The 16,647-nt window shown below is 55.3% G+C and overlaps 1 protein-coding gene across 1 annotated transcript in view; it reads left to right on the top strand.

Annotated features, from left to right (window-relative positions):
- Positions 1–15,000, top strand: part of COL23A1 (collagen type XXIII alpha 1 chain) — a 399,604-nt gene extending 384,604 nt beyond the window's left edge. The window contains exons 15-28 of the mRNA XM_077137823.1: positions 2,372–2,449; positions 4,852–4,887; positions 5,457–5,501; positions 6,303–6,392; positions 7,686–7,748; positions 8,066–8,122; positions 8,380–8,406; positions 9,385–9,447; positions 9,543–9,596; positions 9,844–9,870; positions 11,743–11,796; positions 12,023–12,109; positions 14,061–14,099; positions 14,521–15,000. Coding sequence (XP_076993938.1) covers positions 2,372–2,449; positions 4,852–4,887; positions 5,457–5,501; positions 6,303–6,392; positions 7,686–7,748; positions 8,066–8,122; positions 8,380–8,406; positions 9,385–9,447; positions 9,543–9,596; positions 9,844–9,870; positions 11,743–11,796; positions 12,023–12,109; positions 14,061–14,099; positions 14,521–14,523 — 723 coding nt within the window. The 3' untranslated portion in view covers positions 14,524–15,000. The remainder of the gene's footprint in view (positions 1–2,371; positions 2,450–4,851; positions 4,888–5,456; positions 5,502–6,302; positions 6,393–7,685; positions 7,749–8,065; positions 8,123–8,379; positions 8,407–9,384; positions 9,448–9,542; positions 9,597–9,843; positions 9,871–11,742; positions 11,797–12,022; positions 12,110–14,060; positions 14,100–14,520) is intronic.
- Positions 15,001–16,647: the final 1,647 nt, after the last annotated feature.

The following is a 16,647-nucleotide window of genomic DNA, read 5'->3' as shown; positions in this document are numbered from 1 at the left end:
AAAATAAGAGAGCCCTCCACTTCTCCCCTTCCTCCCTCCCTCCCTGGGGGGAGCAGAGGCCCTTCTGGACTCTTCTCTTTGCACATTCAAGCATGGATCCTTGGTTTGTCCTAGACGGCCCACGCCAGGGGCGGCAGGTGTGCCCCTCTCACAGCCCCATTTGGAAGTGACGTCCCTGTCGCTCGGCGCACAGCCGCCTCGCTCTCTCTGACAGCCACCCGGGTGCCATCGTGGTGCTGGTCCTGGGTCGTGTCTAACCTTTAGGGTTAACATAACCTTTAGGGCGACATCTGAGATCCTGGCCCCTGCTCAGGCACCTCGAGCAATTTGCATCCCCTTCTAGTGCTGAGAGGCTGGGTTCCCTCCTCAGCCCGTGCAGAGGCAGCTGGGGGACCAGATTTCATAAGAGAGTGGGAGATCCATGGAAACTACGCAGCCCCATCGGGCGGCAGGGACCACGTGGGCAGCTGGCAAAGGAGGCTCAGGCTGGGTCTCTCCGCCGCCCCCAGGCCTGTCCAAAAGGCCCACGGCCCCTTCCTTTCTTCCCATCAAAGAGCAGCCTTAGTGCTAAAGTGAGGCTCGGAAAGGAAGGGCTGGGAGTGGGCATGAGTGGGAGTGGACATGAGTGGGAGTGAGCAGATAAATGTGTGGGCATCCATGGGTGGACGGCTGAGTGGGCATGAGCATGGGGCCGTGGGTATGTGCAGACATCAGTGTGTGGGTGTTTCCATTTCCTTGGCTCCTCAAGCAAATCCCATATAATGGGCTGGCTTAAATTACGGGATTTAGGCTGGAAGATTCTGGAATCGAGAGGTTATCCTGGAGGTTATTCTTACACATTAAATAGATAACACCTTTTTAGTTAAGGTATAACAGAGAGGCTGTAGGGAAGTGCCTGAAAATGTAGAGCTGTGTTCCAGTAGCCATGTATCGTGAAGATGATTGTATAATGATACAGCTTTCACAATGCGACTGTGTGATTGTGAAAACCTTGTGTCTGATGCTCCTTTTATCTACCTTATGGACAGACAAGTAAAACATGTAGATTAAAAATAAATAAATAAATGAGGGAACAAATGTTAAAATAAATTTAGTAGATTGAAATGCTAGTGATCAATGAAAGGGTAGGGGGTATGGTATGTATGAATTTTTTTTCTTTTATTTCTTTTTCTGAATTGATGCAAATGTTCTATGAAATGATCATGATGATGAATATGCAACTATGTGATGAAATTGTGAGTTATTGATTATATATCAAGAATGGAACGATCATATGGTAAGCATGTTTGAGTTCGTATGTTGTTATGTTTAATAAATAAAATATATATATATTTGGAAACCAAAAAAAAAAAGCCTACGGGATTTAATGGCTCTACAGTTTTAAGGCCTGGAGAAAGTCCAGCTCAAGGTATCATGAAGGCAATACTTTCTCTCCAAAGACTGTGGCATTCTGGGGCTGGCTGCAGGGGAGCTTTGCTCCTGGGCTCCTCTGTCCCACAGCAGTGCACGTGGTAGCCTCTCCTGGCCTCTCCCTTCTCTTCTGGATTCTGATGACCTTCAGCTTCACGCTTCTGTGACTTCCTCTCTTTGTCTCTGCTTCTGTTTTTAAGGGCTCTGGTCATGGGATTAAGCCCCATCCTGATGGGCTGGGCCACACGGTAACTGAAGTGACCTCATCCAAAGGTCCCACTTACACTGGGGTCACACCCACAGGGATGGGTTAAGGTTAAGAACACGTTTTCCTGGGCTGCATGCCCCAGTGAGCCTGGACAAGTGTGGGCAGCCCCAGGCCTGACGGTGGCTGGGTGTGGACTTGGGCACGGGCGTGTGCCTGTGGGGCTACGTCTGTGACCAGGAATGAACGCGGACATTAGTGCTTGGCATGTGCCAGCCTCTTCCCAAGCTTGTGAAACAGAGGCCTGAGAGCCAGATCCGGCCTAGAAATGTCTTCTAGCAGGCCCACGCAGAGGTTTAGCGGGCTTCGGGTTTCGTTTTTGCCCACGTTTGAGGCTCCGCAGAGCTTTGCGTGAAAAATCAGGATTTCCTGAAAGGTCAAGGATCAGGTCCCGGTGGGATTGAATTCTCACCTGGAGGGGACTTCCTGGCACCCTGCCCACCCACCCCTTCCCATGTGCCCCTGCCTTGTCCCTGGGTGCAGTTTAGGAAGCCTGAGGGCAAGTACCATGCGTGCACACAAGCGGGTGAGGCCAACTGGGCCGGGTGACCCCTGCAAGCCAGCACACACTGGCGACCGGCACTCAGGCCTGGGGATGGGTGACGCTCTCCTGTTTGCCCTCCTCTGTGACCTCCTCCTGCTTCCCCATGCCAAGCTAGCCCCTCCTTGACACTCTTGCTTTTCTCCCTGCCACAGGGTCCAGCGGGCCTCAAGGGTGAGCAAGGAGACACCCTGGTGATTGATTACGGTGGCCGGATCTTGGATGCCTTCAAGGTAGTGTCCCTGGCAAGACTGGAATATGCCCCTTGTTGCTCGTTTCCTTAGGAAATGACCGTCTACTTTGTGTACCAATGAGCCCTCCTTTACAAGAGGCAGGTTAGTACAAGGTCCCCACCTTCACTAGTTGCCTGACCTGGCAGCAGGATTTGAGGCTGTGTTGAGACCACATGATGCTAAAAGGGCTGCTGTGAACCAGCAGCTCCTGTGGCCCTGAGCTCCCCAAGGCCACAGCAGAAGCTGGCCCCTTGGGGTAAGAGAAGAGCACCCCCTGGTGTCCCTCCCAGGAGGCTGGGTCTCCTCTTGACCACTGGAGTATGGATGAGTGTGGCAAGGCCTGTCCAGGAGCCTCCAGAGAGGTGTGAACTGTGAGGGCTGCCAGCAATTGGCCACCTTAGGACCCATCCTCAGTGGTGAGGCCCAGGCCGGAGCTGGAATCAGGGAGGAGTGATTATCAGAGAGCAGCCAGGGCATTTGCCTATGATCCCACTTAAGCTTCAATTCCAGTTCTCTCCTGCAGGCTTCAGGGAATTACAGGTTGATGGTAATGACAGTCCATGCCCAGCCTGCATGGTGTGACATGGCCCCAAGTTCATGACAGAGCATGACATGTCCCAGGCCAACTGGTAGCCATGAGGGAAAAGCTCCTGGATTTCAGGGAGGCAGGTTACAGCTGCCAGGCTGGGACGATGACTCGATTGGATGGGCAGTGACAGCCCTAGTTGGCTCTTGGGGCAGAGGGGTGACATTAAAAAAATATCCTGGATGGTTAATTAACAGCACTGAGTTATATTTTGAATGTGGTTAAAAGGGGAAATTTAGGTTGTGTATAGGTTACTAGAATAAAAATTTTTTAAAAAACATAGGACTGTGCAACACAAACTGTAAACCCTAAAGAGAACCCTATGGTACAATTATAATAATATTCTTTCTTCAATTGTCATGAAAGTACTGCACTGATGCAAGGTGTTAGTAATGGAGGGGGGGGTGTATGGGAACTCTATTTTTTTTTACGTGATTTTAATTTAACTTCTCTAAATTAAAAAGAAACATGCTGGAGGACATTATTGGAACAGATGAAAATTGGAATGTAGACTGTAAACTTGGTATCAGTGTTAAACTTCTTGAATTGATAACTGCACTTCAGGTGATTACATAAGTGAATAACCTTCTTCTTAAGAAATGTACATGGAAGTACTAAGTGTTTAAGGAGCATGAGATATACAACCTACTCAAATGTTTAGGAAATAAGTAGATGGATGGATGGATGGATGGATGGGTGGGTAGGTGGATGGATGGATGGGTGGGTGGGTGGATGGATGGATGGATGGATGGATGGATGGATGGATGGATGGATGGATGAATGGGTAGATGGATGGATGGATGGATGGATGGATGGATGAATGGGTAGATGGATGGATGGATGGATGGATGGATGGATGGATGGATGGATAGAATGATACAACAAAGGTGTCAAAATGTTGAAAAATCTGGGTATCGGCCAGGGGGAGTATGTTGGAGCTCTCTGCATGGGTTTTATATTATTTTTGCAACTGTCGTATAAGTATAAAATTATTTCAAAACAAAAAGTTTAAAAAAAAATCATATTGGGGGCCCTACCTAGGGACTGGTGTAGAAGGTGAACAAAAGTGGACATGGAGGGGAGCTGGAACAGGAGGCCCCTTGGAGGAAGGAGCCAGGCCTGGGCTCGGAAGAGGGCTGAGGGGATGGGGAAAACATTGTGAAGCTGGGTATATCTCAGTGGAAATGCCAGCAAGGGGACAGCTTGGTGAGAGGAGGTGGAAGGGAGAGGTGCAGTGGCTGTCAGGCTAGGAGGGGTGTGTGAGTTTGGGGGATGCTGGGCCCTCTTGGTGTTGATAAGCAATAGGAGTGCAGAGCAGGCCTGCAGGAAACCAGGATCAGGACAGGAGCTTGGGAGAGGAGTCAGTCCTAGAGACACCGAGGACACCATCCCCTACCGGAGAGACGGTGGAGCTCCCCAGGGGCCAACAGACAGCAGGAAGTGGAGCAGGAGTGGACAGAGAGTTCACAATGGAGCAGAGACAGCAGATTGGGGGATGAAATTTTTGGCTGGCCTCAAAGCATATTTTAGCTTGCTTTGAGAGGCAGTAGGGACCCATTGTTGGATCTTGAGGAGGAGAGTGTTGTGAAGAAATCTACATTCAGGGCAAACTAGCTGGAGGGCAGATGTGCTCTGGGTCCTGCATGGGCAGCCAAGGGCTAGTGCTACCTCCATGGGGCCAGACGAGGTGGAGGTGCAGTGTGGCCTGGCCCAGCTGGACTGGGGATTGGCCCCCAGGGTGGGGGATGAGGGGGTGGACAGTGATGGGGGAGGAGACCCCGGCCGACACCCTCACTGGCTTGACTTTTTCACACAGGGACCCCCAGGGCCACCAGGGATCCCTGGAGCCAAGGTCAGTGCAGATGCAGCTCTGTGGCCCCGCCTCCCCTCTCCTCACTACTGTGTCACCCTCTGCTTCTCTCTCTCTCCTGCTGTCCTACCTTGGCTTCTGGGGGGGTCTCAGAGAAAGGAGGCCCCTGCTCGTTCCTAACCAAGCCAAGGGCCTTCGTCCTGGGCCCTAGCGCCTCCCTGGCGAGCCTCGTTCCCACATTTAGAAACCAGAAATTGAACCCTCGTGATGTCATAACAGGGCCATCATTTTTTGCTTCCGCTTCCCATTAGTCGTTTTCTGTACCCCTTTCTTGGGACTAAGGAGCCCAAGACTTTGCAGGCAGGGTCTGGCCTAGGCTGTGTGGCCTTGAGCAGCTATTGAACCCCGAGCCTCAGTCTCCACCTCTGTAGCATGCCAGCCTGTAGACGGCACCTGCCTCTGCCCAGCAGGTGGCTGAGGACGTGGAGGGGGCACCAGTGCAGGTCCGCTCACAGCTTCTGCCCCCAGGGACGCAGCCCCATCCCTCAGACCGCAAACCCTTTCCTGGGGCCCTGCAGCGGTCATCACTCCTCCCCTCTGTTCCCCTCCAGGGAGAGCTCGGATTGCCCGGCGCCCCTGGAATCGATGGAGAGCAGGTCTCTGGCTGGGCCCTTCGCGTCCCCCGGGGATGCTGGTGGTGCCTGGGGTCGAGCCCTGTGTGTGTTTGTATAAACCATCTTTGTGAGACTGGGGGCCCCCAGCAGGGACCTGAGCCAGGCTGGCACATGTGCAGACCCTGGTGACCCTGCTCCTAGGAGGAGCCTGGGGTCCCCCCCTCCCCAAGACGAAGAGGAGGGTGTTAGGGCTGCCGCGGAGATTCAATCTGCCTCTGTGTGCGAAACCCTTTGAGCATACCTGGCCCATTTTAACAGATATCCAACAAGTACTGCTCAGTTTATAATTGTGCGTGGTCCTGCCTGACATGGGAGCATCCCTGGCTGTAGGATGACATTCTTGAGCATGGGGTTTTTACTGCTGGGGCCCCAGCACAGGGCACATCTTGGGTAGTCAGTCATTGGCTGAGGGAAGGAAGGCAAGGGGTGCAAGGTAAATGGTGGCTGGTGGTACGTGGGGGGCGGGGGCTCCTGCATGTGAGAGCAGGGTTGACACTGAGGCCCCTGGATATAGCCCGCCCCTGCCGGTGGCTGCCCCAGGCCCCCTAAACCCCACCCCAGCTCCCCCTCTCTTCCCTGCCCCACCCTACATGCAGTGAGGAGGGGCCAGGGCACATCCCCCCACCCCCGGGGCATGGCTCACCGGGGTGCAGCTCCCAGCTGCCTGACCCAGAGGCAGGGACGCACAGGAGGAGGTGGGTCTGACCTGGCCTGGTGGGGACTAAGCTCTGGGAGGAGAGCACCCCGCTGAACCCACAAATCCCTTGTTCTTGTGACTTTCAGGGTCCCAAAGGATCGAAAGGAGACCAAGGCGAGCCAGGGCCAGCTGGACCCAAAGGGGAAGCAGGCGAGATGGGCTTGTCTGGCCCCCCGGTATGTAGCTAGGCAGGGCCCCCTAACTGGAGCTCAGATGAGCTGGAGGCTGTGGGGAACTAGGTCAGGGGATGCCAGGCTTACCCCACCCCACCACTTACCCCCCAGAGGCAGGCCCTGCCATCTCCTGCATCCAGCACAGCCAGGACCACTGGGCCAACTCTTTTGGGAATTGCTGGGCACCTAGAGCAAGGCTGTCATTGCCTCCTCTGCCATAAAGATGACATAAGGCCCCGGGGGCGAGATAGTCAGACTGCAAGCCCAGACCTAAGCTGCCTGTGTGTGCATGCATGCAGCTCCCCCTCTTATTGACTGTGGAAGGCTGGACAAATGAACTAAGCTCCTCAGGCCTCAGTTTTCCTATCTCTAAAATGGGTGTGACAGTTTGCTGTCCCTCAAGTGAAGGCATGGACAAGGTCTAGAAGGGCGGCTGGCACGCAATAAATATCTGCAGTCATCGTCGTGATCATTTTTCTCATCGCTTTGATTGTGGCTGGGCTGGAAGAGTGGCCAGGTTTTAAGCAGCTACTGGGTGCCCCTCTCTTCATGACAACTGAACATGGCTCAGGGCCGAGACTTGACTTGCCCAGGCTCATTCTGCGAGAGGGTGACTCTGGGTCTCGACCCTAGATCTTGGCTTCCTGAAGCCCTGGCTGCTCCCCGGCCCCCAGGAAACCGGATTAAAGCTGTCCATGTACTCTCTGACTCTCTACCGGGTTCGGCACCCAGGGCATGCCATGCTGATTTGAGGGAAAACTTTTTCAAGCCACGAAAGCTAAGCTGAAAATGTTCCAAGAAATGATCATGATGATGAACATGCAACTATGTGATGATACTGTGAATTACTGATTATATATGTAAAACAGAATGATCAAAAGTTAGAATGTTTGCATTTGTTTGGGTTTTTTTTTTTTGGTATTTTAAAAAAAATTAATAAAAAATTAAATTAAAAAAAAAAAATCAACCAAGACAAGTCTTAGCACCCATGAAGAACATTCTAGAAGGAGTGTCAAATGTATAATAAGATAATTAAAATAGAATAATGATTGCTATAAAAGATACATGTTTAGTTCAAGAAAGAAGTGATTAATTCTGTCTAGAATATTGTATCCAATGAAATAGTTCTAGAATTACACATAAAGTACTTCTATATGTGTATCATGTACGAAAAATAAGCCAAGCTGAACACTGCTGCCCGGAAGCTTAATGGGGAGGAAAGTGGTGGTAGCCAAGCACTGGGAGTGGTGATTTGGGTGATGCATAAAAGAGCTCACGGGACATCCCAACCTGCAGGGCATCGACGGCCCCAAGGGGGAGAAGGGAGAGTCAGCGTCTGACAGCCTGCAGGACCGCCTGGTAAGGAAGGGTGCGGAGGTCAGGGTTTCTCTGACCCAGCCTGGGCTGGCTGGGACCTGAACCTTGGGACAGAGGAGCCCCCTGACCTGACCACACCCAGGGGAGCGGGACGCGAGGGAGCACTGGAACCGAGTTCTCCATCTGATGCTCTTCTGAGAACCCCCAGGCCAGCCTGGGAGGGCAGGAGGAAGCCTCACGCCACCCACTAGGGACTGGTGCCCAGGGAGTGACCCTCCAATGCCTGACAATTTAAATGTGTGAGTGGGTGAGGGATGGCCGGGCAGTGGGTGACCAAGCTGTCTCTAACCCCTTCCTAGGCCCAGATCATAGTGGAACCAGGGCCCCCTGGCCCCCCTGGCCCCCCAGGGCCCATGGTAAGGACTGTTTGGCTTTGAAGCAGCTAGGAGACAAAGGAGGTGATGGGCCCGGGGCTGGAGCTATGACCAAAGGGCGGGAGCTCGTCTAGGCAAGGAGGGCACGAAATGGGCAAGGGGACCCCTGGGGGTCAGGGCCATGGGGTGGGAAGGGGCAAAAGCTGTGGTGTGGCAGCTACCAGAGGGCCCTGACCTGGAGCTGGGATCTATACCCAACTGGAAAGACCCTTCTGATCTGCCCTCCCGTCCTCCTCCAGGGTCTGCAGGGAATCCAGGGCCCCAAGGTGAGTGCCGTGGAGCGGGTGGAAAGCCCTCCACCTGCTCAGCCTGGAGCGATCCCAGGAAGCCTTGCTAATAGGCCACAGGGAGTTCCCACATCAAGGACCCCCGAGCCCCGCCTGCATCTTCCCCAGGAATCAAACCTGCTGAATTGTCTAGAATATGACTTCGCCGCTGTCATGGGAACTGGCACTCCCACCCCCTGCTGTGGACTCCCTCTTTCCCTCTCTCCCTCTCCTCCTCTCACTTGCCCCATCCTCCATCTTTCCCTGTGCCTGGCCCTCCCCTCCCCCCCAACCCCATCCACAAATACTCCTTCTCAACTGCTCATGACCTGAACACAAAGCTTCAGGTTTGGTGTGCATTATATAGTGTCGGGTCCTCAGCTCTTAAATTAAGATCATAAGTGCCATTCTGCCCCAGGGAAACAAGAACAGAAGGAGAGGGGACCCCCCCCCCCGCCCCCCCCGCTGCTGGGGAGGACACATTCCTGCTTCCCCAGCTCCCAGGCCACGTGTGGGAGACTCAGAATCATGAAATCCCAGACCTGAGTGGGGCCTGCCTTTGGCCCAACTGGATGTGCTGCTTATGGTTATTACTTGTCCCAAGGCTTTTCCCAGATCATGCAGAGAAGAGGCAGTTGCTTTCTAGGGACAGGGCCCAAGGAGGAGCTCGGATCCTTGTGGGATACCCAGCTCTGCCACTTCTTGGCCAAGTGACTGCCTCATCCCTGCCCTCCCTGAGCCTCCCTTTCTCCTGCTGTAGACCGGGCATGGCCACTCTGCCTTCCCCAAGAACTGGGGAGCCCCCGTGTGTTAAAGTCCTTCCTGCCCCACAGCTCTGCCTGCTTATTTGCCACACGGAGTGAGCCAGGTCTGTCAGAGCCTAGAGGCCGCTCCTCCCACTCCCACACAGGCCCCCAGCTCCCCTGTCCTGCCACCCGTCCAACCCTTTCCCCTGACCGATTTCCCCTTCACTTCCAGGGCTTGGATGGAGCAAAGGGAGAGAAGGGTGCCTTGGGCGAGAGAGGCCCCAGTGGCCCACCTGTGAGTGTCATAAGCCTTTGTCCTTAAAGTGACTGATTCCTGTAACCTTCGTGCCTCTTGACACCCCACTCCCCACCCCGTCCTTCTTCATCTAGGGGCCAGCCGGCCCACCGGGCCTTATTGGGCTGCCAGGAACCAAAGGAGAAAAGGTAACTGCCCTCCTTGGAACCCGTTCCTGCCCCTGCATCATATCAGTCCGTGGTTATCACTCAGCCCTGGGGTCTCAGTCCCTGCACCCCACAGCTGAGGCTCCACCCACATCTCCCCTGGCCTTTATCCATACCTGCCACCTCCCCCATGTCTGCCAGCCAAACCACAGTGCTGAACTTGCCAAGAGAAGTGCTCCCAGCACCTCACTCCCCAACCCTCTCCAATCCCCTCTTTGTCTTTCTTCAGGGCAGGCCAGGGGAGCCAGGACTAGATGTAAGTATTTCATTGTTTACTGTCTTGGGTTCCCCCACTGTGTGTATCTTCCTCCCCTGTGCTGTCCAGACAGGAACCTGATTTGGCTGACTCAGTTGTGACTCCCTTCCCCAGGGCTGGGGCTATACTTAACCAATTTCCCCTGTGTGTTACCAGGGCCAGGTCCAGTGCATAGTCCAGAATAGTGCTTTATACATGGAGGGATGGAGGGATGGATGGATGGATGGATGGATCAACAGATGGATGATTGATGGATAGATGAATAGATAGATGGATCAACAGATGGATGGTTGGATGGATGGATGGATGGATGGATAGATGGATGAACAGATGGATGATGGATGGTTGGATGGATGGACAGGCAGACAGAAGGATGCATGATGAATTGGAGCAGCGAGGTAGAGAGAGCAGTGAGGGGGCTGTTGCAGTAACCTAATGAAAGATGATGAGGCCTCAACTAGGGCAATGTTGTGGGAAGGAGAGGAGGGGAGGTATTAGCCTGAGGTTGATTAGATCAAGTCTCTTTTTGGTGTAAGTGATAGAAATTACAATGTAAAGTGGTTTAAACTGCTCTGTAACTGAAAGGTCCAGGGGTACAGCACATGGATCCAGGGTTCAACCACATCACCAGAACCCAGCCCGCCTCACTTGCCTCTACCTCCCCTGTGTGGGCACCATTCCCAATCCCTGCCTGGTAGTGAGGTCAAGCCTCCCAGGTCCAAACCCAGAAGAAGGATATTTGTCTCAGTCCCTACGGCTCTGGAAGAAGTCTCATTGATTGTCATTGGCCCCAGTTCAGTCAACCCTGAACCAGTCACTTGGGTGTGGGAATGCAGTGCCCAGGTTGGCCAGTCCCAGTCACGTGCTTGGGCCTGGAGCTGGGTGAAGCAGTGGATTGGAAGAAGGGAGGAAGGTTTCAGGAAGATCAGGCTGCCTTTGTGAGGGAGATGGTGGCCCAGAGCAGGGCTGCAAGGACTCTGGTAGCCACCTGAGACCTGCAGAATTGTGGACAAGGAAGAGGCGCAGTGAGAAGGGGCAGGGAAGAAGACGATGGTGAAGTCAATTCAGGCTTAGAGCTGGGGAGACAGTTGGGATGGAGCTAAAGAGACCCCCTGCTGCCTCCTGGGAGGCCTGGAGGTCAGGGTGGCATCTCACGGCCATGCCCACTGCTCCATCTGGAAACCTCCTGGTGCCCTCCCCTCCCCACCAGGGCCAGCTGAAATGGGAATTCCACTCAGAAGCTTCCCCTGACCCCTACACCTGCACAGAGCAGCCCCATCTTCACTGGGATCCTCCAATTAGTTCCTCTGTCACTGAGCATTGATTGTCATCATCTGTCCCTTAGTGCCTGCCCTACGTGACTGCAAGAGCAGGGAGGCCAGGGTCCAGCATCCAATTCCTAGTGGATGCTTAGTAACCTGGGTTAGATGGATGAGTGGTGGCTGTGGGGGGGGGTGGGGGGGGTCAAGAGTAGGTGAACAAAGGTCACCATTTCTCAGTCTACCCAGGACAGTGACAAACTTCCATGGGTTTCCAGGGTCTCAGTTCCCAGCCAGGCCTGGGCAGCGTCTGCTGCAGCTGGCTGTGACTTGAGAGAAAGCCCATTGCCCACACATTGACCCAAGGGGCTTCTGCCCAGAGACACTTACAATATTCTTCTTTGGAGGGAGCAGCACAGGTGTCCTGCATGCGAGCCCCCCCACCAATCCAAGTCATCCTTGTTCACACTACATGAGCCACCTGACAACTGAGGCTGGGCCAGCTCATACCCTGACTGTGGGTGGCGTGGGGGGGAAGGATGGATGAGCCAGGAGCCGAGGTGAACAGGAGATTAAACCTCATTTGTGGGCTTAACCTTTAATCCTTTGTCAGGGTTTCCCCGGACCCCGAGGAGAGAAGGGCGACCGGAGTGAACGTGGAGAGAAGGTGGGGGCAGGTGGAGAGAAAGTGCAAGAAAATGGGGGTGGGGGGCGGCAGGCAAAAGAGGAGATGTGGGCAGGGGGAGAAAAGAGAGGATAGGCAGAAAGGAAGTGGGTGGTGAGAACAAGCAGGCAGAGAAGACGGGGCGGACAGAGCTGGCATGGAGGGCAGCAGGGCGGGGGGTCCTGAGCCTGGCTGCCGTAGCCGTCCCTCCACCTCCCTTTCTGTGCAGGGGGAGCGCGGGATCCCTGGCCGGAAAGGAGTGAAGGGCCAGAAGGGTGAACCGGGACCGCCGGGCCTGGACCAGCCGTGTCCTGTGGTAGGTGTTCGAACAGGGCAGGGAGCCCAGCCAGGCCACTGCCACCTGCAGCCAAGGTCAGGCCAAGGTCATTCTTGGCCTCAAGTTCATGTTGGCCCTGGATCGGACGCCCACACTGCTGGAGCCATTTCTGCTACAGCTGCCGTCACGGTGGCTTCTGCTCACTCTGCTCTTGACCACCTCGCACCCCATGGGCTTGGTTTGGGGGGTACCCAACCCCCCTTCATAGAGGCAGAGGCCAGTCCAGGGTTCGATCTGCTTATCAGGGTCCCAAACCCAGGGCAGACTGGCATGAGTGGGGACCCACCTTGGGCTGAGGGTGGAGAAGGGCTCGACCTGGTGTAGAGATCACCTTCCATGGAGTTTTCAGGGAAACCAGGGGCTCCCTGGGAGGGGGCTCAGACCTGGGAAGGCGGCCCCGGCAGTGACGGGGGAAGTTCAGGGGATGCTCGGTCCCCAATGCCCTGGTGCCTGGGGCCCCAATCTGGGACTGACTCCCACTGGGCTTGAAATAAGGCTGGGCTGAACCTCAGTTTCCTCATCCGCCCCCAAAGTGGGGCGGTACCACCCCTCTCAGGTCTTTCCTTTCCTTCCAGAACAATCTTCATCCAGTCTGGGGTTTGGGATGCCTCCTTCTTCCCTCTACAGAATCACCTTCCCTCCTCCTCCTCCACAAAATTTTCCCCTTTTCATTCTTCCATAATAGGTCTGCATGGCCCCCCAACCCCCACTCCAGACACAGCATCTGAAACAACCAAAATCAGGCCCCTGTTCCAGAAAGCAGAGAGGGTTGACAGCTCAGACTCTTCTAGTGGAGCACAGAAAATAGGGGACAAACAAAACAGCTGAGTTTCCACAGTAAAACTGACCAAATACTCGTACCCAGCCACCCCAACTAGAGGGGCAGGGAGAGGGTGGGTCCGGCCGGCCTTCGCCTGTGGGTGTGCGGGAGAATCCCAAAGGGGCTTTGACCTCTGACCTCTGTTCCTTGGTCTCTCCATCTGTACAGTGGGTGGGGCAATCCCTGCGTCCCATGGGATTCGAGGAGGAAGGGGTCTAAAAACAAAACGCACACACAAAAAGCCTGGCCTCACCATCCCAGGCCCGGGGCCTAGACTTCCTTCTGAGTCAGGAAGCCTTTGTCTTTGAAACAGGAGAATCCGAAATGCCGAGGCCAGCGAGGGGCGGCGGGCTCGCGGGGCAGCGGGCCCTGCCCTGCGGTACTGTATCTGGACTGCTGTGTGCTGTGCTGGCTGGGCTGCCTGTACCACTCCTTTGCCCCCACCCTGCCTTGCTTCTCTGCCTCCCTTTCCTTCTGCCTTCCCCTGCCCACCCCCCCTTTGGTGTCAGCCTGTGTCCCCGGCTTCACGCACAGGACTGTGTGTTGAAGGCCCGTGATGCATACTTTGCAATGGAGTGAAATATTTCCCACTCTAGATCTCCCAGGGACCCTAGGCCGATGAGTCAGTCCTGGTCCCTTGTCACTTCAACACCCACCCACCAGGCTGTCAGAGGACATGTGTTCGATTGCCCTGACGGCCTGAGCCCGCTCTGTCCCCACACAGATCCCAGGTTCAGGACAGGCTGGACGGGGGTCTCACCACCTGGATCGTCCTCGAGACGTAAGCTCCTGGGTCCCAGGGGGAGGGCCCAGGCCCTCCTCCCGGCCAGAGAATGTCCAGAGTGATGCCCGATGCTCCAAGGTGTCCTCCTGCCTCTGATCACTGGATAGTGTCTTGAAAGAGAAAAGACCAGGAAAGCGCTGTGGGAAGGGAACGCCCTGGGCACAGGCCGTGAGGGCCGTAGGGTTCCTGGGAGCTGGTGAATGGGATCAGACCTCCTCCAGCAGCAACCTGGGGCCGCACCTCCCACCAACCTGGGGGAGGCATGTGCTGGGTGTAGAACTGGGCGGACCCTGGCCCCCAGTCCCTGAAGCTTTCTTCCTTTTCAGGGCCCCGACGGGCTGCCAGTGCCAGGCTGCTGGCATAAGGTACCTCACAGGGCGGAGTCTCCGGGGCAGATGGAAGGGGGGGCGGACAGGTGGATGGATGCCTGGGGGCTGGGCACCAACACGCAGAGTTCTGGGTTTCCCGGCGTCAGCCTGGCTTCCACTGTCTGTTTCATGGGCTGAGGTTCAGGGCTCTGATGCTGGGAGTTTGCACTTGACCCACCCTGTTGGTCATGCAGGGCTGAGTCCGGGCTGCCTGGCTGTGCAGAGCCGACAGTGCTTCCGTGGACTTTGTCCAGAATGCACCACCAAAAAGGGAGTGGCACTCTGGGGCCCAGGGTGCGGGAGGTTGGGGGCCACAGCTGCTCACAGGGAAATGGGCAGCCAGGTGGAGTGTGGGGGGGAGGACCCCAGGGCCCTAAATGTCCCCCTGCTCAGCTCCAGTCTTTCTGTCCCTTTCCAGTGATCCCCAGCACCCAGCACACAACCTGTACAGATCCATGTGGACGTTTTTAACTTTCGTAAAAACAAAACAGTAATATATTGAATATCTGTTCTCATGGAACGCGGCTCCCTGTGGCCTTTTAACGTTTGAGAGCATCCAGCCCAGCCACAGTGGGATCAGCATGCAGAGCTGGCAGGAATGTGGACGGCCACCCCGGGGGCGTTTGTGTCCTTGACGGGCACCCGTGGGATGTGGCTTTCCTGGAAAGGAGACGAGGTGATGGTGGACCGTGCCTGGTTCAGGTGAGGCTGGGAAGACGCTGGGGTTGACACTCCAGTCACCTGATGAGCAGTCACCGCTGCCCCACTGCACTGCGAGAGCTGGAAGCTCCAGAGCCCCAGGGCCCACCCTGTCCAAGAGAACCTGGGTTTGGACAGCAGCTGCATCTGGTTCTGGTTTCTCCAGCCTATGGATTCAGCTCCAACCAGTTGCACCCCTTGGGGTGCCCTGGGTTTGCCAAGGCAGGACAGGACTTCCACCTGGCGCTTACAACCTACTACTGGTAGCTGTGGAAAACAGCCCCAAGCAGAGGCTGCTCCCACCAGGTGACCAGGCCTGAGATTGGCCTGTTGTAACGATGTGTCCTCCGGTCAGGAGTGGCCATGTGCTGCGAGCACCGAGATATGGGCCCAGCTGCAGGGAGCCCAGGGGTCCCCATGTGCAGAGGACAGCAAGTTCCTGGTCCCTGCCTTTGTCTCCTCACCATCCAGAACACGGACATGATGGAGCTTTGCCAGCCTGAGGAGATGGTCTGGCTCGGCACTCTGGGTCTCACTGGCCCCAAGTCTCCAGCCCAGAGAACTGTGGTCACCCTGCTGAAAAGGGTGTTGCCAGTGAGTTGTTACAAAGCAAACTCCGGGCTGTTCCCAGGAGGCCTGAACAGGGTGTCTGCAGTGGGACCAGGCCCTGCTCTGATGAGGGGCTTACCCACTCTCACAAGGGTTCCCAGCCACCAGCTCCACCCCTGCTCCTCGCCTCCCCTTTCTGTGTAAATGGATATCGCTGTGTGTAATAAACCACAAATGTGTGTCTGTGTGTGCCTGTCCATGCAACAGCCCCTGCGGCACCACTGGTAAGGGGGAACCTCCCTGAGTCTGAGGCCACTCCTGAACTCAGAAGATAGTTCAGGATCAGGGCAAATATGGGGGGTTGGAGTTAGAAAGAGACAGACTCTGGCCCTGGCTCAGCCACATACCAGCTGAGCTTCCTGGCCAGTCACGTCACATCACCAGGCTCACGTGCTCATCTGCTCCAGTCATCAGTGAACTGCCGCATAACAAATCACTCCCAAAACTTGTTGCCTGAAAACCACAGTCATTTCAATTCTGCCTTTCTCATTCTGGGACTGCATGGGCTCCACTGAGGTTCACACTCAAGCCCTCCCAGCTGACAGCAGGCAGATGGCTAGGGCTGGGGTTGACTTGAGACCTCCTGTCTCCCACGTCCAGCAGTGCTGGCTGCCAGCTGAGACCTCAGCTGGCCAGATCACCTACCCAAGGCCTCTCCAGGCAGCCTGGGCTTGCTCACAGAATGGTGACTTGATTCCAAGGGGGAAGGCTCCACGTGGACCAGAAGGAAGTTATATCACCTTTTATGGCCAAACCTCAAAAGCCACTACCTGCCAGAGTCAGAAGTTCAGGCAGACCCAAGGGGAGGGACACAGACCTCACCTCTTGGTGGCAACTGTGTCCACCTCATTTTTTAAAGGAGAAAATGTGGGATGGTGTGTCTTGCAGCAGCTGTCTTAGAAGATTCATTTGGCCTCCTCACCTTTAAGTTGGGATGGTGATCTTTGCCAGTTAGATTGCAGTTTAGGGAGGATCACAGGGGTAGAATGTGCCAGGAACCAGGCCAGGTCAGGCCCCCACGGGAGCGCCCGTGATTGTGAGCTTCCTCTCACCCCCCGCCGCCCCACTCCAGAACACTGCCTCCTCTCTCTCGTCCCAGCTGGTCATTCTGACAACCCTGAGAAATGGACCCAGCAAATGTGCCCAATTCACAGATGGCAAAATCAAGGACATTCAGGGTGATGTGGCCAAGGAGTGGTCTGCAGTGACAGGGTCTCGGGCCTTCGCTCTCCAAGGA

This window comes from Tamandua tetradactyla, chromosome 20, assembly GCF_023851605.1.
Source record: "Tamandua tetradactyla isolate mTamTet1 chromosome 20, mTamTet1.pri, whole genome shotgun sequence".
Taxonomy (NCBI): Eukaryota; Metazoa; Chordata; class Mammalia; order Pilosa; family Myrmecophagidae; genus Tamandua; species Tamandua tetradactyla.
This window is presented reverse-complemented; position numbering and strand designations above follow the sequence as displayed.